This window comes from Pleurodeles waltl, chromosome 2_1 (genome assembly GCF_031143425.1).
Source record: "Pleurodeles waltl isolate 20211129_DDA chromosome 2_1, aPleWal1.hap1.20221129, whole genome shotgun sequence".
Taxonomy (NCBI): Eukaryota; Metazoa; Chordata; class Amphibia; order Caudata; family Salamandridae; genus Pleurodeles; species Pleurodeles waltl.
The window spans coordinates 641,477,255-641,495,196 of record NC_090438.1 but is presented as its reverse complement, the minus strand read 5'-3'; the positions used below and the strand labels follow the sequence as shown (position 1 = coordinate 641,495,196).

Here is a 17,942-nt window from a genome sequence, read left to right as displayed (position 1 = left end):
TGTTGGATTTGGGTGTCTGATCTGTTGTTTATGTTGGGTTAACAGATCTGGTCTGTTTGGTAGTTTGACATGAGGCACTACTGAGAGGTCTAGTAGTGTTGTATACCAAGGTTGTCTTGCCCAAGTTGGTGCTATTAGTAGGAGTTTGAGTTTGTTTTTACTCAATTTGTTTACCAGATATGGAAGGAGTGGGAGAGGGGGAAAAGCATATGCAAATATCCCTGACCAACTCATCCATAATGCATTGCCCTGAGACTGATCCTGTGGGTATCTGGATGCAAAGTTTTGGCATTTTGCGTTTTCTTTTGTTGCAAATAGGTCTATTTGTGGTGTTCCCCATTTTTGGAAGTAGGTGTTTAATATTTGGGGGTGAATCTCCCATTCGTGGATCTGCTGGTGATCCCGAGAGAGATTGTCTGCTAACTGATTCTGAATCCCTGGAATATACTGTGCTATTAGGCGAATGCGGTTGTGAATCGCCCAATGCCATATTCTTTGTGCCAGGAGACACAACTGTGTTGAGTGTGTTCCTCCTTGTTTGTTCAGATAATACATCGTTGTCATGTTGTCTGTTTTGACAAGAATGTGTTTGTGTGTTATTATAGGTTGAAATGCTTTCAACACTAGAAACACTGCCAGTAGTTCTAAGTGATTTATGTGAAACTGTCTCTGCTGAGTGTCTCATTGTCCTTGGATGCTGTGTTGGTTGAGGTGTGCTCCCCACCCTATCATGGAGGCATCTGTCGTTATTACGTATTGAGGCACTGGGTCTTGGAAAGGCCGCCCTTGGTTTAAATTTATATTGTTCCACCATTGAAGCGAGGTGTATGTTTGGCGGCCTATCAACACTAGATCTAGAAGTTAACCCTGTACCTGTGACCATTGTGATGCTAAGCACTGTTGTAAGGGCCGCATGTGCAATCTTGCGTTTGGGACAATGGCTATGCATGAGGATATCATGCCTAGTAGTTTCATCACCATCTTGACATGTATCTTTTGTTTTGGATACATGGCCTGTATTACATTGTGAAATGCTTGTACCCTTTGCGGACTTGGGAGTGGCAATCCCTTTTATTGTGTTGATTGTCACCCCTAAGTATTGCTGTGTTTGACACGGCTGAAGGTGTGACTTTGTGTAGTTGATTGAGAAACCTAGTTTGTGGAGGGTTTCTATGACATACTTTGTGTGTTGTGAACACCGTTCTTGCGTGTTGGTTTTGATTAACCAATCGTCTAGGTACGGGAGCACATGTATTTGCTGCCTTCTGATATGAGCAGCTACTACTGCCAGGCATTTTGTAAAAACTCTTGGCGCAGTTGTTATCCCGAATGGCAACACTTTGAATTGGTAATGTACCCCTTGGAATACAAACCTTAAGTACTTTCTGTGTGAAGGATGTATTGGTATATGGAAGTATGCATCCTTTAGGTCTAGTGTTGTCATGTAGTCTTGTTGTTTGAGCAGTGGGATTACGTCTTGTAATGTCACCATGTGAAAGTGATCTGATTTGATGAAGGTATTTAATGTTCTGAGATCTAATATGGGTCTTAGAGTCTTGTCCTTTTTGGGTATGAGAAAGTACAGAGAGTGAACTCCTGTTCCTTTCTGTTGAATTGGTACTAATTCTATTGCTCCTTTTTGTAGCAACGCTTGGACTTCTAGTCCTAGAAGAACCATGTGTTGTTTTGACATATTGTGTGTTTTTGGTGGGACGTTTGGAGGGAATTTGAGAAATTCTATGCAATAACCATGCTGGATAATTGCTAGGACCCAAGTGTCTGTTGTTATTTCCTCCCAATGTTTGTAAAACTTGGTTAGTCTTCCCCCCACAGGTGCTAGGTGTTGGGGATTTGTGACGTGGAAGTCACTGCTTGTTTTGAGGAGTTTTGGGACTTTGGAACTTTCCTCTACTCTACTCTTTTGGAATTGTCCCCCTCTATATTGTCCCCGAAAACTTCCCCACTGATATTGGCTCTGATAAGTGGGCCTTGTTTGTGAAGTTGTGGGTTCTGTAGTTTGTCCTCGAAACCCCCCTCTAATCTGCGTTTTGCGAAATGTGCCTCTGCTCTGTGGGGAGTAGAGTGCACCATGGCTTTGGCCATATCAGTGTCTTTTTTTAAGTTTTTCGATAGCAGTGTCCACCTCCGGCCCAAACAACTGCTGTCCGTTAAAAGGCATATTAAGCACAGCTTGTTGTATTTCTGGCTTGAATCCTGATGTACGCAACCATGCGTGTCTCCTTATGGTTACTGCTGTATTTACTGTCCTAGCAGCTGTATCTGCTGCATCCATTGCTGACATTATCTGATTATTTGAGATACTTTGTCCTTCCTCCACCACTTGTTGTGCCCTCTTCTGGAACTCCTTGGGTAAGTGTTCAATGAAATGTTGCATTTCGTCCCAATGAGCCCTATCATATCTTGCTAGCAGTGCCTGTGAGTTGGCAATACACCATTGGTTGGCAGCTTGTGCTGCAACCCTTTTCCCCGCAGCGTCGAACTTGCGACTCTCCTTGTCTGGAGGTGGTGCGTCTCCTGAGGTGTGAGAGTTTGCTCTTTTGCGAGCTGCCCCTACTACCACAGAGTCTGATGTTAATTGCTGTGTGATATATACAGGGTCTGTTGGGGGTGGCTTGTACTTTTTTTCTACTCTTGGAGTAATGGCCCTGCCCTTCACAGGCTCCTGAAACACCTGTTTGGAGTGTTTTAGCATTCCGGGTAGCATAGGTAAGTTTTGGTATTGGCTATGAGTCGAGGATAGTGTATTAAACAAAAAGTCATCCTCAAACGGTTCTGCGTGCAAGGTGACGTAATGAAATGCAGCTGCTCTTGACACCACCTGTGTATAAGCTGTACTGTCCTCAGGTGGCGACGGCCTAGCTGGGTAACAGTCTGGGCTGTTATCTGACACTGGCGCATCATAAAGATCCCATGCGTCGGGATCATCCTGACTCATTCCAGTATGAGTTGGGGATTGCATCAGTGGTGGAGTGGCTACTGGTGATGTGTGCGTTGATGGTGGTGGGGATGGTGGCGGTGTTGTTTGTTTTGCCACCTGTGCCTGTGGCTGATTGTCCTTTTATTGAAAGGCAAGTCTTCTTTTCATCCTAATTGGGGGAAGAGTACTTATCTTCCCTGTGTCCTTTTGGATATGGAGCCTTCTCTGAGTGTAGTCTGGCTCCATGGACTGTAGTTCTTGTCCGAACTTATGTCCTTGCATTTGGGAGGACAGTCCCTGTTCCACTGTGTAGGAACTTGATTTCGGTTCCGAGGCTGGATGTTTCGGAATGGAAATCTTTTCGGTAGCCTTTTTCGGCTTCGACGACACCTTTATTTTCGGCATCCCGGTCTCTCGGTGCCGACCTGTTTCGGTGCCGCCCTCTCGGTGTTGAATTTGCTCGGTCCCGCTGTTTCGGGCTCGAGTTTGCTGTGTGCCGGTATCTTGACCGGAGTCGGATGACTTCGACACATGCGTGCCCCTTTTCGGTGCCGATGGTCGGTCACCTATTTTTCGGGTGAAGCCATGGTCTGCTGGCGCTGGCGTCCCCTGGGCTTTTGTGGTCTTTTCGTGAGTTTTGTGTGTCAACGTCTTACTCACGGTTTTAGGCGTCTCTTCGGGATCAAGCTCTTCCGAGTCCGAGTTCTGGATGGAGAAGGTTTCTTCTTCCTCCTCCAAGTGTCTTTGTCCTGTCGGCGCCGACGCCGACGCCATTTGCAGTCTTCTTGCTCTTCAGTCTCTTAGTGTCTTCCTCGACCGAAACGCTCGACAGGCTTCACAAGTATCTTCCTTGTGTTCTGGAGACAAACACAAGGTACAGACCAGGTGCTGATCTGTATACGGATACTTGTTGTGGCATTTGGGGCAGAAGCGGAATGGGGTCCGTTCCATCAGCCTTGAAGAGACACATGGTTGGGCCGACCAGGCCCCGACGGGGGATCGAAAAAACCCCGAAGGGCCACCGGAGCTCTTCAAAAGTCGGTGTCGATCTGTTGTAACTAACCCGATACCGAACGCAAACAATACAGTTGAATTTTCCGAGATTCTAACTATCTTTCCGAACCGAAACACGGAGCAAAAAGGAACACGTCCGAACCCGATGGCGGAAAAAAAACAATCTAAGATGGAGTCGACGCCCATGCGCAATGGAGCCGAAAGGGGAGGAGTCCCTCGATCTCATGACTCGAAAAGACTTCTTCGAAGAAAAACAACTTGTAACACTCCGAGCCCAACACTAGATGGCGGGATGAGCAAAGCATGTGTATCTGCAGCTACACATGCCATCGAACATATATACATGTATATATATTATTTTTTCCAATTTATTTTTCCAAACCCAACTACTAAATGGAACAATGCACAAAATGTGAATATAAAATAGGTTCTGACATCAAAATAATTTTTGCCTGTCTCACAGGGACAATTCATGAGAATTCCTACTCAAAACCAAACCCTCAAAGACAAACCATAAACCACCGTGTGAATGAAGGAAGGCAGCGGATTTAAAACCCAGACCTCCTGGGTTACACAAACAGATCTTAAGTATTTTCTGAAGCTCTTAATCCAATTCATAAGCTTCTACATTCAAAGTGACTAAATGTGACTAACCTGCCATTTAAGGCATTTTCCCAATGTTTACTGGTGCTCATTAACATCACTCTACGCAATGCTCCATTTTTCAGCAAGCAGCAGAGTTGAGTTTGATTTTGAAACAATGTCACTTTGGTACTTGCTGCTTGGTGTGTGCTACCTAGGCGTCTGGAGGCACACAGTAGGTTCCTTGTTCATTCATACAGCAGGTTTAAGTAAATAGGATATAATTTCAAAGAAAAGAGCTGGCATTAAACAGGCAACTAACTGAGAAAACGCGCAGCACAACTGCTGCAATGCTTTTGGCACACACTGTTTTTTTTTTTAAAGTAGTGCCTTGCTTAGTCTTTTCATCATGCACTTTGTGTTGAAAGTAGTGCCTTGCTTAGTGTTCTCGACAATATTTTTAGGCCCTCTTGTACCCAATGATTTGCATTTAGACAGAGTGCGTAACAATCTTTGATCCATCAGGGCCGTAGTTCCTTAGCGTTGATCTGCAATGAAACGCCACCATGGTCTTCCTAAGTTATTTTCCATGCTGTTGTACGACACTGTGAAGAATACTGTTATTTGAAGTATTTACATTATGGCAGGGGACGGGGCGCAAAGGTATAGCATATTCACTGAATCAAATACAATCCTAAGATCTATGAGTGATAGTAGCAGTAGCTAAATAAATAATACATTGACCTTTTGACTATAGTTTAGAACTACATTGCTCCAATAGATACAGTTTTTGGATAAGAACAAAATAATGTTCACCTGTTTCCTCACAATATATTCAGTATTAAAAATGTACTCGTGAACTAATTTTCAAATACTCACATAGGATAAATAGGAAAGATTAGACAAGTAAGTAGTCCAGGGCACCCTTTCGTCTCTATGGTCATGAAATGGGAGGAGTCATTTTGGCAACAATGGGACTAAAAGTTCAATTAAGAGGAGTCCACTGCGTCTAAGATTACCGTATCGCTCCTAGATTTTCAGGAAAACTACTGGCAATGTAAATTAGGTCCATTTAGATTCACTGTATGTAAATTTAGTTTGTATATACTTTTGTATTATGTGGACATCTAGACACTCTGGCATGGATCCGAACCACCTGAACCAGCACTAGATACCTCCAAAACAAGCCAGTTTCTTATGAACAAAGGAGGGGTTAAAATGGAGTGCATTCTGGTTCACATGCTTTACAACCTTCACAGAATGGCACATATGATGCTGTACTGAAGAAACAAATTGATGTGCCCTGAGTGGGAGGTGGGGATAGGAGGAGATAGGATGGTGGATGGTAGTCAAACTTAGTCTATAAGTACTGCAGCTTGTAAAGCATGAAACTTGCTGGCGATCAACAGAGTTCTGTACACAGTGGCAAGTGGAGACAGTTCAAGATCACCATTATATCTTGGGATGCAGCGTTAGGATTTCTCTTCATAGTTCTGCCAACAGGCAGCAAAATCTGGTGGGTTCCTTATTAGTGAGGAACTAGAGGGTGCTTACAGAGTTTCAGCACAATTCTGTGGTTTAGGAGTGAGGGAGCACACCTGATCTGTAGTAGGATGTTGCTAAAGATATTGCATGAGCAATTCTCATTGGCTTGTCTTTTGGCCTTTTGCATCCTTTAATTTTGAGTCTGGCAATGCTGAGGCTTCACACTCTGTCCTGACATTCTGAAGGAAGGAGCTTTTCTGACTGTTAAGGTGAATTTTTGTTCCTCACATATAAATGAAACGTAATAGCACATGTCCCAACTGCTGAAACATTATTTCCACATTGGTGGGGTAATGCATGGATTTACTGAAGCCTTCTTTATGAGTGAAAGCCTATACATGCATACCGAAATGGAACAATTTAGGGTTTTTTTTTTTTGCTCATGGATACATTTATTCATAACAGAAATGATCAGTTGCATGCCAAATACAAATAATCATTATCCCAGTTCATGAGGCACATGGCAGAATAAATGCCAACTACAGGTGTGAAATGAGTATTTATAAATATCAAATCAACTTCCTTTAACGCAGTCATTGTTCAAACGGACGGAGCTACTGCTCTGGTGAATTAAAGTATTTAAGACACACTTACCATGATATCTCCCTTCAGTAACTGTGCGGGCTCAACAGCAATGCAGATTCGGCTTTGGTTTTCAGGTCCCACATTGCTATGGATAAAATAATAGGAAGAGGCATCAAAAATAGCCCTACGAAAAGGCTTTTTCAGATTGCTCGTGAAGGCAGCACAACTGAACTTACTAGATTCCTGATGTGTACACTGGCTGCATGGCCTGGTAGATTTTCAAAAACGGTCTGCAGACTGTGGGAACAGCAAAAGGACAGCATTAGCATCGAGGAACTGTATTTGTAAATGGTAAAGCTATAGAGCAGGCATAGCGAACCAAGCATTAGAAAAGCGCAAATAGTTGAAGAAGCGATTCCAGACAGTGTACAACATTGAAATGTGTGGGATTTCGAAACAATGAGTTCTGGAATGGGATCCATGAGGCAGAAATACACACAATGTTATTTTAAAAGAAGACATAGGATGTTAACAGGTTTATCTAAAAGTGGCAAAGCACAGAAAACCGGAAGATAACTAAAAAGTATTTGACAATCATCCCAGGTGCGTCGCAGCATTCCCTATGGGCAGAGCTCTGGATGCTCTAATGTCACAGTGGGTAATGTGTATTGCAGATGTGCATTTACAAAACGGAATGACAAGCAATAATGTTGATTTATTTGTATATAATTTAAGAACGTTTTCCAGGGTTGATATTGATGCAGTAGCAAAGAACACAATAGAATGTGTATTTCAATATACAATTGGGAGTGTTGATGAAACAGGCTGCACCAGAGAGATACTTCCCAACTGGAAATGATATGAGATTCTTAATAGATAGTTAAAATACTGTTCACAAAACAAACAAACATTATTGGAGAATGTCTCTACAGAGGCTGACCAAACAGAGGGGTCCTGTAGGAATGCCTTCTTGCTCTGCTTTGACAAAAGGAACCTTATACTAAGCCGTGCTCTGGTGAAATTCCTGCAGCATTTTGAGAAATGGGCATAAGTCACTGCTCGAGTGACGATGGTGGATGGGGTGTGAGCACTTAACCCCTTGGTTTTTGGCTCATGCACTTTTTCCATCAATGTCGCTCCTCAGGCCAGACTCAGCCATGTGGTCCGAAAAGGCAAGGGTTCGGCCTGAAGGAAGTCTTTTGACCTTGATTCTGCACGAGTCCGGTCCCCACCAACGTATGTCGCCTACCTTGTAGCAACTATTACTGGTGATATAGTCTCCCCTTCTTCACTAGGAGTTGGTACTTATTTCACCTGGTTTTCCTTTACGTGCAATATCCCTAGGATACATGTCAGAAGTCTATTGATGAGATTTTGATATGAGTTTGTTAGCCCTGATTATATCCGAACCATATAGCAGTTACATTCACTGACGATATTATGGTATTCTAATATAACTTTTAAAGCCATTTTTATACTTACTGTTTTACTCAAAACAATTTCTTAATGTATATGTTGGCAATATAGCCATAACCGGCTTAGAAACCTGCAATTAGTGTATTTATCTTTGTAAAAAAAAAAAAAAAATGTTTTATGGTGCACTGGATGGGTATAGGGTGGTCTCCTAGGGATGGTTTTTAACACTAAATTGTGTTTTGTAATGCAACGAGTTTGACAAATCATGCAATGAAGAATTTGAGTGGCCATACAAAATATTTTTCAGAATATAATGCATAATTCTGAGTAAACTAATGCGGGCTCTGAAGGCAGAGTTTCTTCTGATAAATACACAGATTCTCATTTTCAATACAGTACTTTATAAAAAGTGGGCATAGTGTCAAGTGATGTTCAGCTTCTCAAGGAACGAGATACATGCTGAAAACGGACAAGTACTGCCCACTCTGGAGTTGATGCGACTAGCACTTATGAGTTTCTCTTGCAATGCTTCCTGGTAGCCCCATCTGTTCTTTTCATAAAATTCCTTAATCCTCTACTCACTTGTGTGCAGAAATGCACGTCCAACGTGAAAGTCACTGTATGATGACGCAAAATGTGGCAGGTAACTGGCATGTCTTGCGTCCACTGCATTACTCTTTTCACACTCACTAGTGACATATGCCAAACACGAAATTAGGAGATGATTGCAGCACAAGACCAAAGATCAGCCCTATCAAGAGTTTCTGGATTATTAACTGATGAATTAGAGGGTCTGCCCTTGAAACGACATAAAAAAAAAATAGTGGGTGCATAAGTCATGGTGGCAAGCTGTGTTTGCGAACCAGTTGATTTCATTAATTGGGGATGCTACGCTGCCATATTGGAAACTTCCTTACTGCTGTCAACCGACAAACAAAAGAATGCTTATGAGTGAGATATTTACTGTACCTTTTAAATACCAATACTCTAGGGTTCGGACTTCATCACGTGTGATAAATAGCACACACTACGAGTTTCCTCCGGTGAAATAGGTGTTTTAAGCACCAAAACCTGGAAGCCCCGGAATTAAACAAATGTTTGCATGGGCATCACAATTTACCAGGATACTCGGAATAGAAGATAGAATGTAAACAAGCGGCAAGGAGGGGACTTCTCAGAAAATGACATTAAAAACTTAGTTCCTAAATTTTGAAGAAGCTGAACTCTAGAAACGGAATACGTGGTGCAGGGAACTCCAAGTGCAAAATGATTGTAATTCATTAGTATTTGCTATGCATTTATGGAAAGCCAGGCTCCAAAATAAGGTATTTCAGGTAAAAGGAAAGCATAGACAAAATGAGTCGTTTCAAGGGATGACACATGAATGTAGACATTACACCCAGATTCGAACACGATGTAATGCGAATTTAAAGTCTCAGAAAGGATGCATGATGGTGGACGGGAGTACCCGTAATCACCAGATATAATGAAACCGTTTTCCAAAAACCAGAATCTTAACTCTTTTAATGACCTTCAAATGATTATTTGCTCGTGGCAAACCCAGAAGCTCGCTGAAATAGCTGCCAAGTTCAAATGTTATTTGCAAGGATATTGAAAATTGCCCTGATAAAGATAACTTATCTCCTGTCCAACGACTATGATGATTGTACTGGCCAAGTACAATTGTGAGGAGGCATTCTAGCAGTTAGACTGACAAAAAAATCCACATAGTCAAAGAGCTTCTGATTGACTCATTGATATCAAGGAGTCTGCTTATTGTAAAACAAGGGCACCAATAACGAACTGTAAGCACTGTTAATCGAAAGTGAGGTTGTGATGCTGTTGCTGTTTCTGTTTGCATAAAGGTCTAATAGTAAACACATTGTGAAAATATGAACTCATTCACTGTCACTCAGTCTCTATTGTGCAGTTTTAATAGAATAGGTTTTGTAGGCCACATTTACATTCTAGACCGCAGCAATGGCTTCTACGATGACATGTCAATGTCCACTTACAGAGACTGGGCAGCCTGGAAAACGGTCAGTGAGTTCAACACTCACTGCTGACATTTGTTGTCAACTGCTAGGTACATGTTTGAATCTTACCAGAGGCAACTCAGTCTTTAATTTTTCTGAATTCTATCAGTTCAAAATCAATAAATTGTCTAATAGTAATACATATTATTTACAGGGCTATGAAAATGAAATATGTGTAATGTAGAGAGCTTCTAGGGTTTACTTCTGCTTCTGATTCTCATAACCCACTGCCGTGACATAGCAACAGTTGATTACAAAACTAGTTACCCACTGTTGTGATGTCATAGAGGCCTTCCACGCCAGGTGGACAGGCCTCCCTGAGAGCCTGTCAGTGCAGAACAGCAATGTGTAGTAATGGGTAGGTTTAGAATGTTATTAGAATGCGATGTGTAGGGTTCTAAATGGGAACTCCGGCTGCAGAGACAGTTGGAGCTGTGGCCGGGACGAGACGTTTCTTGGTGTGTGAGGCTTGTAATGATATTTCATAAAGGAATTAAATACTTTAAACCAACTCGCCTCCGGATTGTTCCTACACAATGCTGGTTTGCTTTGACTGAACAGCTTCAGGAGAGGGAAGGAATGCAGGAAAGGTGGTGAGGGCTGACCGATGATGGCAGTATTTTTTTTAAACCTTTGCGACAGGAATACATGACAGAGGCTGTCTTATGTACCACTCACACATTATTGTTCTGCCACTGCGTAGCAGTTGAAAGCAGTGACAGATGATTTGGGTGGCCACACATAGCTTAACATTAAAGATGGGTTAAAAGTGAATTACCGGGATGTGTTTCACCTCGACGTTCTGAGTAACATCATAGGCAACTTTATCCTTGTGTTCGTTTACCATTTCACGCAGAACCCCTCAGTGAAATACATCTCCCTTAATTCTCTGGCACCCATCTATAATTCTATATGTTATTACCATCTTGTAGGAAGCGTGTACAAGCTTGTGGTCGTCCTGGAGCGTAGGATTAGGATATCATTTGTTTTAAACAGTTCTGAAAAGCTAAGAATATTCCAAAGTTATAAATGTGAAGTTTTTAATTGATTCTACTTACGTCTACTACTCTCTCCCCATCTCAGCCACATAAATACACAACATTTACTTTGCAACAGTTTGCCTCCTAATGGGAATATGTCAACAGAAAACCTCAGGGTAAAGGAGGCAAATTAATTAGTCTATGGCAGGGGTCTCCAAACTTTTTTATGCCGCAGCCCCCCAGTTGAAAAATAAAAATTATTGGGGCCCCCCCTCAGAATTTTTCACAATTATTTTTATAAAGATGGCAATGTTTAAATATGTCTAGACAGAATTAAACATTGCAGTTAAGTATTGTAACCTTTTTAAAAGTGCAATAACATGTTTCTTCTTAGAACAAAACACTGTTATCTGTGTAATGCTTCTTTTGGGCAGAGCCTGGCGCCTCCCCCTCTCCCCCCCCCGATCACTTCAGGCACCACTAGGGGGGCCCGCCCCCCAGTTTGAAGACCACTGGTCTATGGTTAATTTTCATGGGAAATGGTGACGATAACTTAGCACATGAGCAAGCATTAAAATGAAAAGTTTTAGGTACTAAAAAGTCCAAATCAAAAAACTGCATCCCACACATTTTTCATACATCTTACATCCATCTTACTTACCGCCCACAGTCTCAAAGCTTGGAATGCCATGAAGAATCACGTAGTGCAGGAAGAGAGGGGTGGCATTCATCTTCACTGATCCGGAAAGGAGGCCATTAAAAAAATTAACATACCTGAAAAATGCCATTATAAGTGCATATTAAAAAAGGTTATTATGCAAAACATATTTGACTGCACGTTGTTTATGGTGGCTCTATACACCGTGTTCTGAAACAAGAAATGTTTGGAAGAATTTCTCAATGATTTTTCAATATTTCAACCACGATCTACCCCAAACATGGTAGTTTATAGAAAGCAAATATACTGTTCACCTCATTCAGGTAAAAGTGTTTTATTATGTAACACTTCACCTAGCTGAGTTTCAGGGTGCTGTACAGTTCATCCTAAGCCAATCACGACACGTTGGAAATAATGGATCATCTTTAATATCAACAGTTTGTTTTGGGTCCCCATTCTTTACCAAATAAAAAAGTCTGTCTTTGATTTTTGAATTCCAATGACAATTATTTCTGCAAAACATTTAATAAAATAGGTCATGTTGCAAGCTCCTAAAACATTGCCATTTGAGAAAAAGATCCAGATAACTATTATACTTAGGGGAAGAAATTTCATAGTCATTTATCACAGCAAGCAAAATGTGTAAAGGATACACCTGGCTACTCAAACAACCATTTTACTTTGTCTATTATTATAGTAGACTGAACTAGCGACATAAGATATTTACTTTGCTAAACATAAAAAATGATTTTAGAGTAGATATGCACTCCTGGGACACCGCGCAGTCTGACCTAATTTTGGCCAATCTTGATACATTGGCCTTCCACAGTCTGCAGATGTACTCGCTTGTTCATTCACAGATATTGCTTTTTTAGGCAGGACACAGCAGTTATTTAAACACCAAGATGGTGCCTCTAAATTATTTCACATATGCACATTGTGATGGCAAAGCAGACAGCAGAGCCTTCTCGATCGTCCACTGGTTGCTACCGCTTGTGTTCTGCACCACTGATTTAAAGGAGGAGGATACTCTCTTTTCACAAGGAGGTGAGGATTAAATATCGATTGAGTGTGTATGCAACTGGTGAAAAGAACCTGCCTCATGTGAAGGATTGCTAATGGATAAATGAAAGACAATTACTGTACACGTTGTGGCCCAGTCACCAACATCACAGATGCTTAGCAGCCGTGCCCACCTACCAAGCAACCTGGAGGAATCATACATACGTTTTTTTGTATGACTCTTTGTAGCATTGGGTCTCTGCAGTCTTTTCCTCTTCTATCCAGTGGGAGTTGAGAAAATGAGAATGCAATGTACCACAAGCAGTAGGTCTCACTTTTAAAATGTAAGCATTAAGCTACTGGCTTTGCCAATGCTTGTTTGCAAAAACACCATTTAAAAAAGTATAAAGAAAATACTTAAAATACATATCTCAAGGTATCTCAAAACTGAACACTGAATTCAATATTTTCAATCATTATAAACAACATGGTTTGTTTTTTAAATGCCACTCGGGAAAATTAACATAATTTAAAAAGCATGAGCCTGCTTTAAAAGAACACATAAGGATATGTGGAGGTACTTAAAAGAACATAAAACGTGCTGAGGAAATGTCATAATTTAAAGGAAAATGCTTGCCATTTACTTTCCACATGACTAGGGAAAGTAAAAAATGCTCCCCCTATTTTGTGCTAAACAGCAGCCTGGGGAGCGGGCTTATTAGCACCCTGGAGAAGGGGCCTTTTGCCATGAACACTTCCGGCTCAACATGTGCTGATTGGGTGCAGAAGTCAACCCCTCCTTACAGTGCCATAAATGCTGCCTTCACACAACATGAAGAAGGCAGGCAAAAAACAAATTTACTAAGTTTGCTGTATAATCAAAGGTGGAAAAATGTATGTGCTGTGCTTTTACAACTGAGCTAGGAAGAACATGAAGAGTGACGAGTGACAGAGAAGAGAGGGGGAAAGCAGCAGATGGGGAACAGCAAGAAAACACATACATTTCAATTAAGTGCTGAAAGAGTTAGATAAATGTTGTTCTTTGATATGAGCCACGGAATGATTTAAGCCAGCCATTGAAAAGGATGGTAAATAAGCTATGCTCCAGGGAAGGAAAATACTGGAAGACGAAGGAAAACTATTGAATAAGGAAGCAAGCGAATGAGACTGACAAGAAATCTAACAAATGATAAACAATGGGTTTAAGCAAAAACTTTCTGTACATATTGGTACTGTACACAATGGGTTTCAATAACAGACAGCTACAAGCTGTCTGTTGCCGAGACATAAAAACAAGAATTAAGGGATCAATAAAGAACCATCTGAAGGCCCCCAGAAATACAGTTCAAGATTCCTACACGTTTGGATAGCAGTGATCCCACAAAGGGAATGTGGTGCGTCTAGTGCTCTTGAAGGGAAGTCAGCAATATAATCGCGAAAGGATATTAAAAAGTACTTTTTAACAGAGAAACAGATTACTATAGTCACAAAGGAACCCTGCAAATACTATGATGAAGTAGATACAACACAACGTTTAACCACACACAGAACAGAAAGTGACTGAGACAAGCACTTAAAGGGGCATGAAACGGTAAAAGACAACTTACCCATGCTACAGGTGGCAAGAAAATTAGGCAGCAGTAGCCCGCCTGGCCAACTCCTAAGCAAAGGGCAAAGACCTTCGCGACAGAAATACAAATCTCAGGAAAATGGATTGTAAGTTTGGAGAGTAGGAATATTTCTATTTTTACACTGAGTGATGCATAAACTTCAAAAGTCAGAAATTCTATGGAAAGTGAAGGAATCCGAGCAAGTCCCATTTGCTTCACCCATGCCCATGGCACCATCTTTAATGGAACGTGATAAAGATCTAGATTGACGTGGATGGGTTTTTTCACACCAGTTTCATCCTAAAGCAAATGACACAAAGGAAGGATGAATGTTCTCCCATCTTTTGAGCGTGGAAGACATGTGAGAGGTTCACAAGAACCAAAGAAAGACACTGAAGCAGAAACAAAACTTTCAGGTGATATATACGGTTTCAAGAATGTATGCCTTGGAACCTAACCTCTGCAGTGATGTCACTGACAAGTATTTAAGAAATCCTGACCTGCAGAGTGTTTCTTGCCCGGAGGTCATGAGATTCCTCCTGGCGCCCCAAGACAAAAAGAGTAGAGAGACATATGTCCATCAGCACTTATCACATTACTAAATCTCTCTTTCAGGCGCAGATGTCCCAGTTTGGGTTTATCGCCTCCAGCCATGCAGGTCTTTAATGAAACAAGTGACTGAAATGTCCTGTCGACACTTCTGTTATTGGCACAAGAACCAGGCCATGAACTCCTCGGTAAGAAAAGTAATTTTTACGATGAAGTTATTTGGTGATAGTTTCATGGGTGTGTTGACAATCACAAACACTGTGTAGCAGAGATCACAGTGATATTTGGGGTGAATAATGAATATTTTTAGCAATAGGACTTACAATTTCCAAGTGTCAGGTTTTGCTTTCACCTAGATTACCGTCAGAAATATAGAAATGAAGGATGGAGCAGACGAAACCATGTCTGGTGACTCAGTGGACTAATGTGTCTATTGCAAGATCAGCATTTCACTTCAAGGGAACAAGTTCAATTCCCAGACGATCCTATCCTCCTATCTATTCCTTGATGTTGATAGTCTGCGTGTCACTGAGTTGTAACAGAAATAATTCGCTCTCTGTATGTGGTGCCATAATACACCAGGAGCACATGTGCTCGAAAAATATGCCAGGTATGTGATTTCAAGATGCCTTGCTCTTCATTCTCAGATCTGAGAAAGATATATTTGCATACACGTGTTTGTCAGCACAGAGGCACTTTTGAGTAACAGGCTGCATGTGGTAGAATAATGCAAAACGATGGGGCGGGGGAGGGGAGGGAGGGATCCCTGAGAAACGAGAAAAGCCTTCTATCTGTGCAGAAACTGCCCAACTGCCACAGGCATGGTACACTTTTAGAGGGTATAGCATTTACTACCAAGTGTTTGACATTTCATTGCACTGTAAATAACAGGTGGTTCATTTGCTTCATTTAAACGCCCTCGACATATCAAATCCTCTGAAAAATGAAAGGGTGGGTGATCCTGGCTGAATTAAATAAAAATATATATAAAGTTAGTCACTAGATCCAGACGCCCTAAAATTAGAAAAACACTTTCAATAGTCGATTTCAAATTTTACTAGAAAACTAAATTATTTCTAGTCTAAAGAAATATTTGCCCAAAAGTCTATTTTATAGAAATGTTCATCTGAATTAACATATTGCTAAATTGGCAAACACTGCAAACGATTTGAAGGGTAACCCCCTTGTAAAAACACAGATATATAGATGTGCTGTTAGACAATTAGCTTTTTAGACAATAGATTTATTCTAATCTGGCAGAACCTTAAGCCGTGGTCCGGAGATCACAAACAAATGCCAGCAGCAAGCGCTTAACAAACTGACTTGTGACTTTGGGTAGAGGAATTGGGAAGTGAGAGCTCAGTAGGCCACCTCACAGCTGTACAAACACCTTTCACCTACCACCCACCCACGTTACACCACTAACTGCACAGCAGGCAGTCGGGGTCCGCTCAGTGGAGAATGCCTGCATCTTTGTAGAACGCTCATCAATACCACGAGGCAGGCATCGTAGTACCGCGTACTGTACGTGCAGGCACATTTATTTAAAGCAACACATCACATTTTCAGTGCAGGGGGTCTGCCATTGGTGCTTCACACCTCCAGTGCTCCGCTTCATAAAGATGTTCTCATAGAATACTTGATTGCTCTTCAGGTCCAGCAAGTCCTGCTTCCCTGGAACTAATAAAAGCGAACATTTTACACGTGCGTACATTCTGTAGAACAATCCGCCAACAGGCAGAGGTCTGCTGGGGCTGTTTCAGTCATATTGCACAAGAACTGTTCACGTTCTGGAACAATGGCCTCAAGTCCTGAGATTAGTTTTTGAACTTCAAACTAAAAAATACAACTCGAAGTTTTGCAAAAACGCTCTGATATTTCACAAACTGTCCTCAAAATTCCGAAACACTGCATTGAGAGGTTGCAAGCACAGTGAATGGTGCGGAAAGCTGTGTCTTCTTCCGCTAGAGGGTACTTCGGCCAGGAATGCAGGACTTCATCGCAATCAGACACATTACCTAAGAGTAGAGTTGGACATTCCGCTCATGCCTTAGCACAGTCCCAAGGGATGTGGTCAATAGAAAATCTAATGCATTTCAATGGAAAATCATGACACAGTCAGTCTGACCTAATGGACATAGTCTATCTGTTACCTAAAAAGGGGGCTGCGCCTCTCGGTTCGATAAAGTATTCATTTTTAACGACCTCGTAGGACTGCATGTTCAGATAATCCTAGAACCCAGGAAAGGTGCACTGGTAAGCGTCTTCCATTAAAAGCATTACTACATCCACGTCAAAGGGAAGGCTGTCCGTGGCTCGCACAGGCACACCCTCAGATTATGAGGGGTGCCTTGGCAAAACTCAGACAAAGCTACATTAACAGTTAACGCACATGCAAAGCCACGATTCAAACAGGCTTCTGGTGACTTGCTTGCATGTTAAACAAGCATTTACAATGCAACGGGTCTCGCGTTTGCTCATGTTAGAGCTGATCGCGTTGTAAACTCCTAACCCGACTTTTCACCTATCGGGCAAAAGTGCATTTATGTACATAACCCGAAAAAGTGAAATCAACTATGTAAAGCGCTCGACTTCTGCCAAGTGAGATCGCGCTCGTAAATTAGAGAAAAAGAAGTCCACGAGCCAGATGGAAAACAGCGAGCCTCGCATGTTTTCTGTACTTGGTCACTGCACTAGAGGAGGGCTAGCCACCAGAAAAGGCATGACGTATGCGTGCCTTCGACTAATGAAAGCAAGCAGATTTTATTAGGCAAGCCCACAAACCAATAAAAAACAATGACGTGAAGTTGACAGGACTCCGAGCCCTTTTCTAAATACAAAAGAGTCTTGCTGCGATGCGCATGCGCGAGCACATGCAACGCAGACTCGACCCTAAAAACCTTGTCTGATCCATGTACCAGGGATGCGCTTGGACAAATCCCAGAAATGAAGCCCTGCTGAATCAGTGCACACATCGAGAAGACTGCTAGGCAGATATTGGGAGTCCTGACACAATGTATGGTTTCTGCGGTGCAGTAGTGCCATGTTTTTGTAATGGTCCAATAGCGCTTCTGGAGTACAGACGTG

At 41.8% G+C, this 17,942-nt stretch overlaps 1 protein-coding gene across 4 annotated transcripts in view; it reads right to left on the bottom strand.

Annotated features, from left to right (window-relative positions):
- TNS3 (tensin 3) overlaps positions 1 to 17,942 on the bottom strand; it is a 752,439-nt gene that overhangs the window by 269,889 nt on the left and 464,608 nt on the right. For all 4 annotated transcript variants that reach the window (XM_069216157.1, XM_069216170.1, XM_069216149.1 and 1 more), the window contains 3 exons: positions 11,698 to 11,810; positions 6,841 to 6,901; positions 6,674 to 6,749 (listed from right to left, as the gene is read on the bottom strand). In XM_069216157.1, the coding sequence (XP_069072258.1) occupies positions 6,674 to 6,749; positions 6,841 to 6,901; positions 11,698 to 11,810 (250 nt within the window). The remainder of the gene's footprint in view (positions 1 to 6,673; positions 6,750 to 6,840; positions 6,902 to 11,697; positions 11,811 to 17,942) is intronic.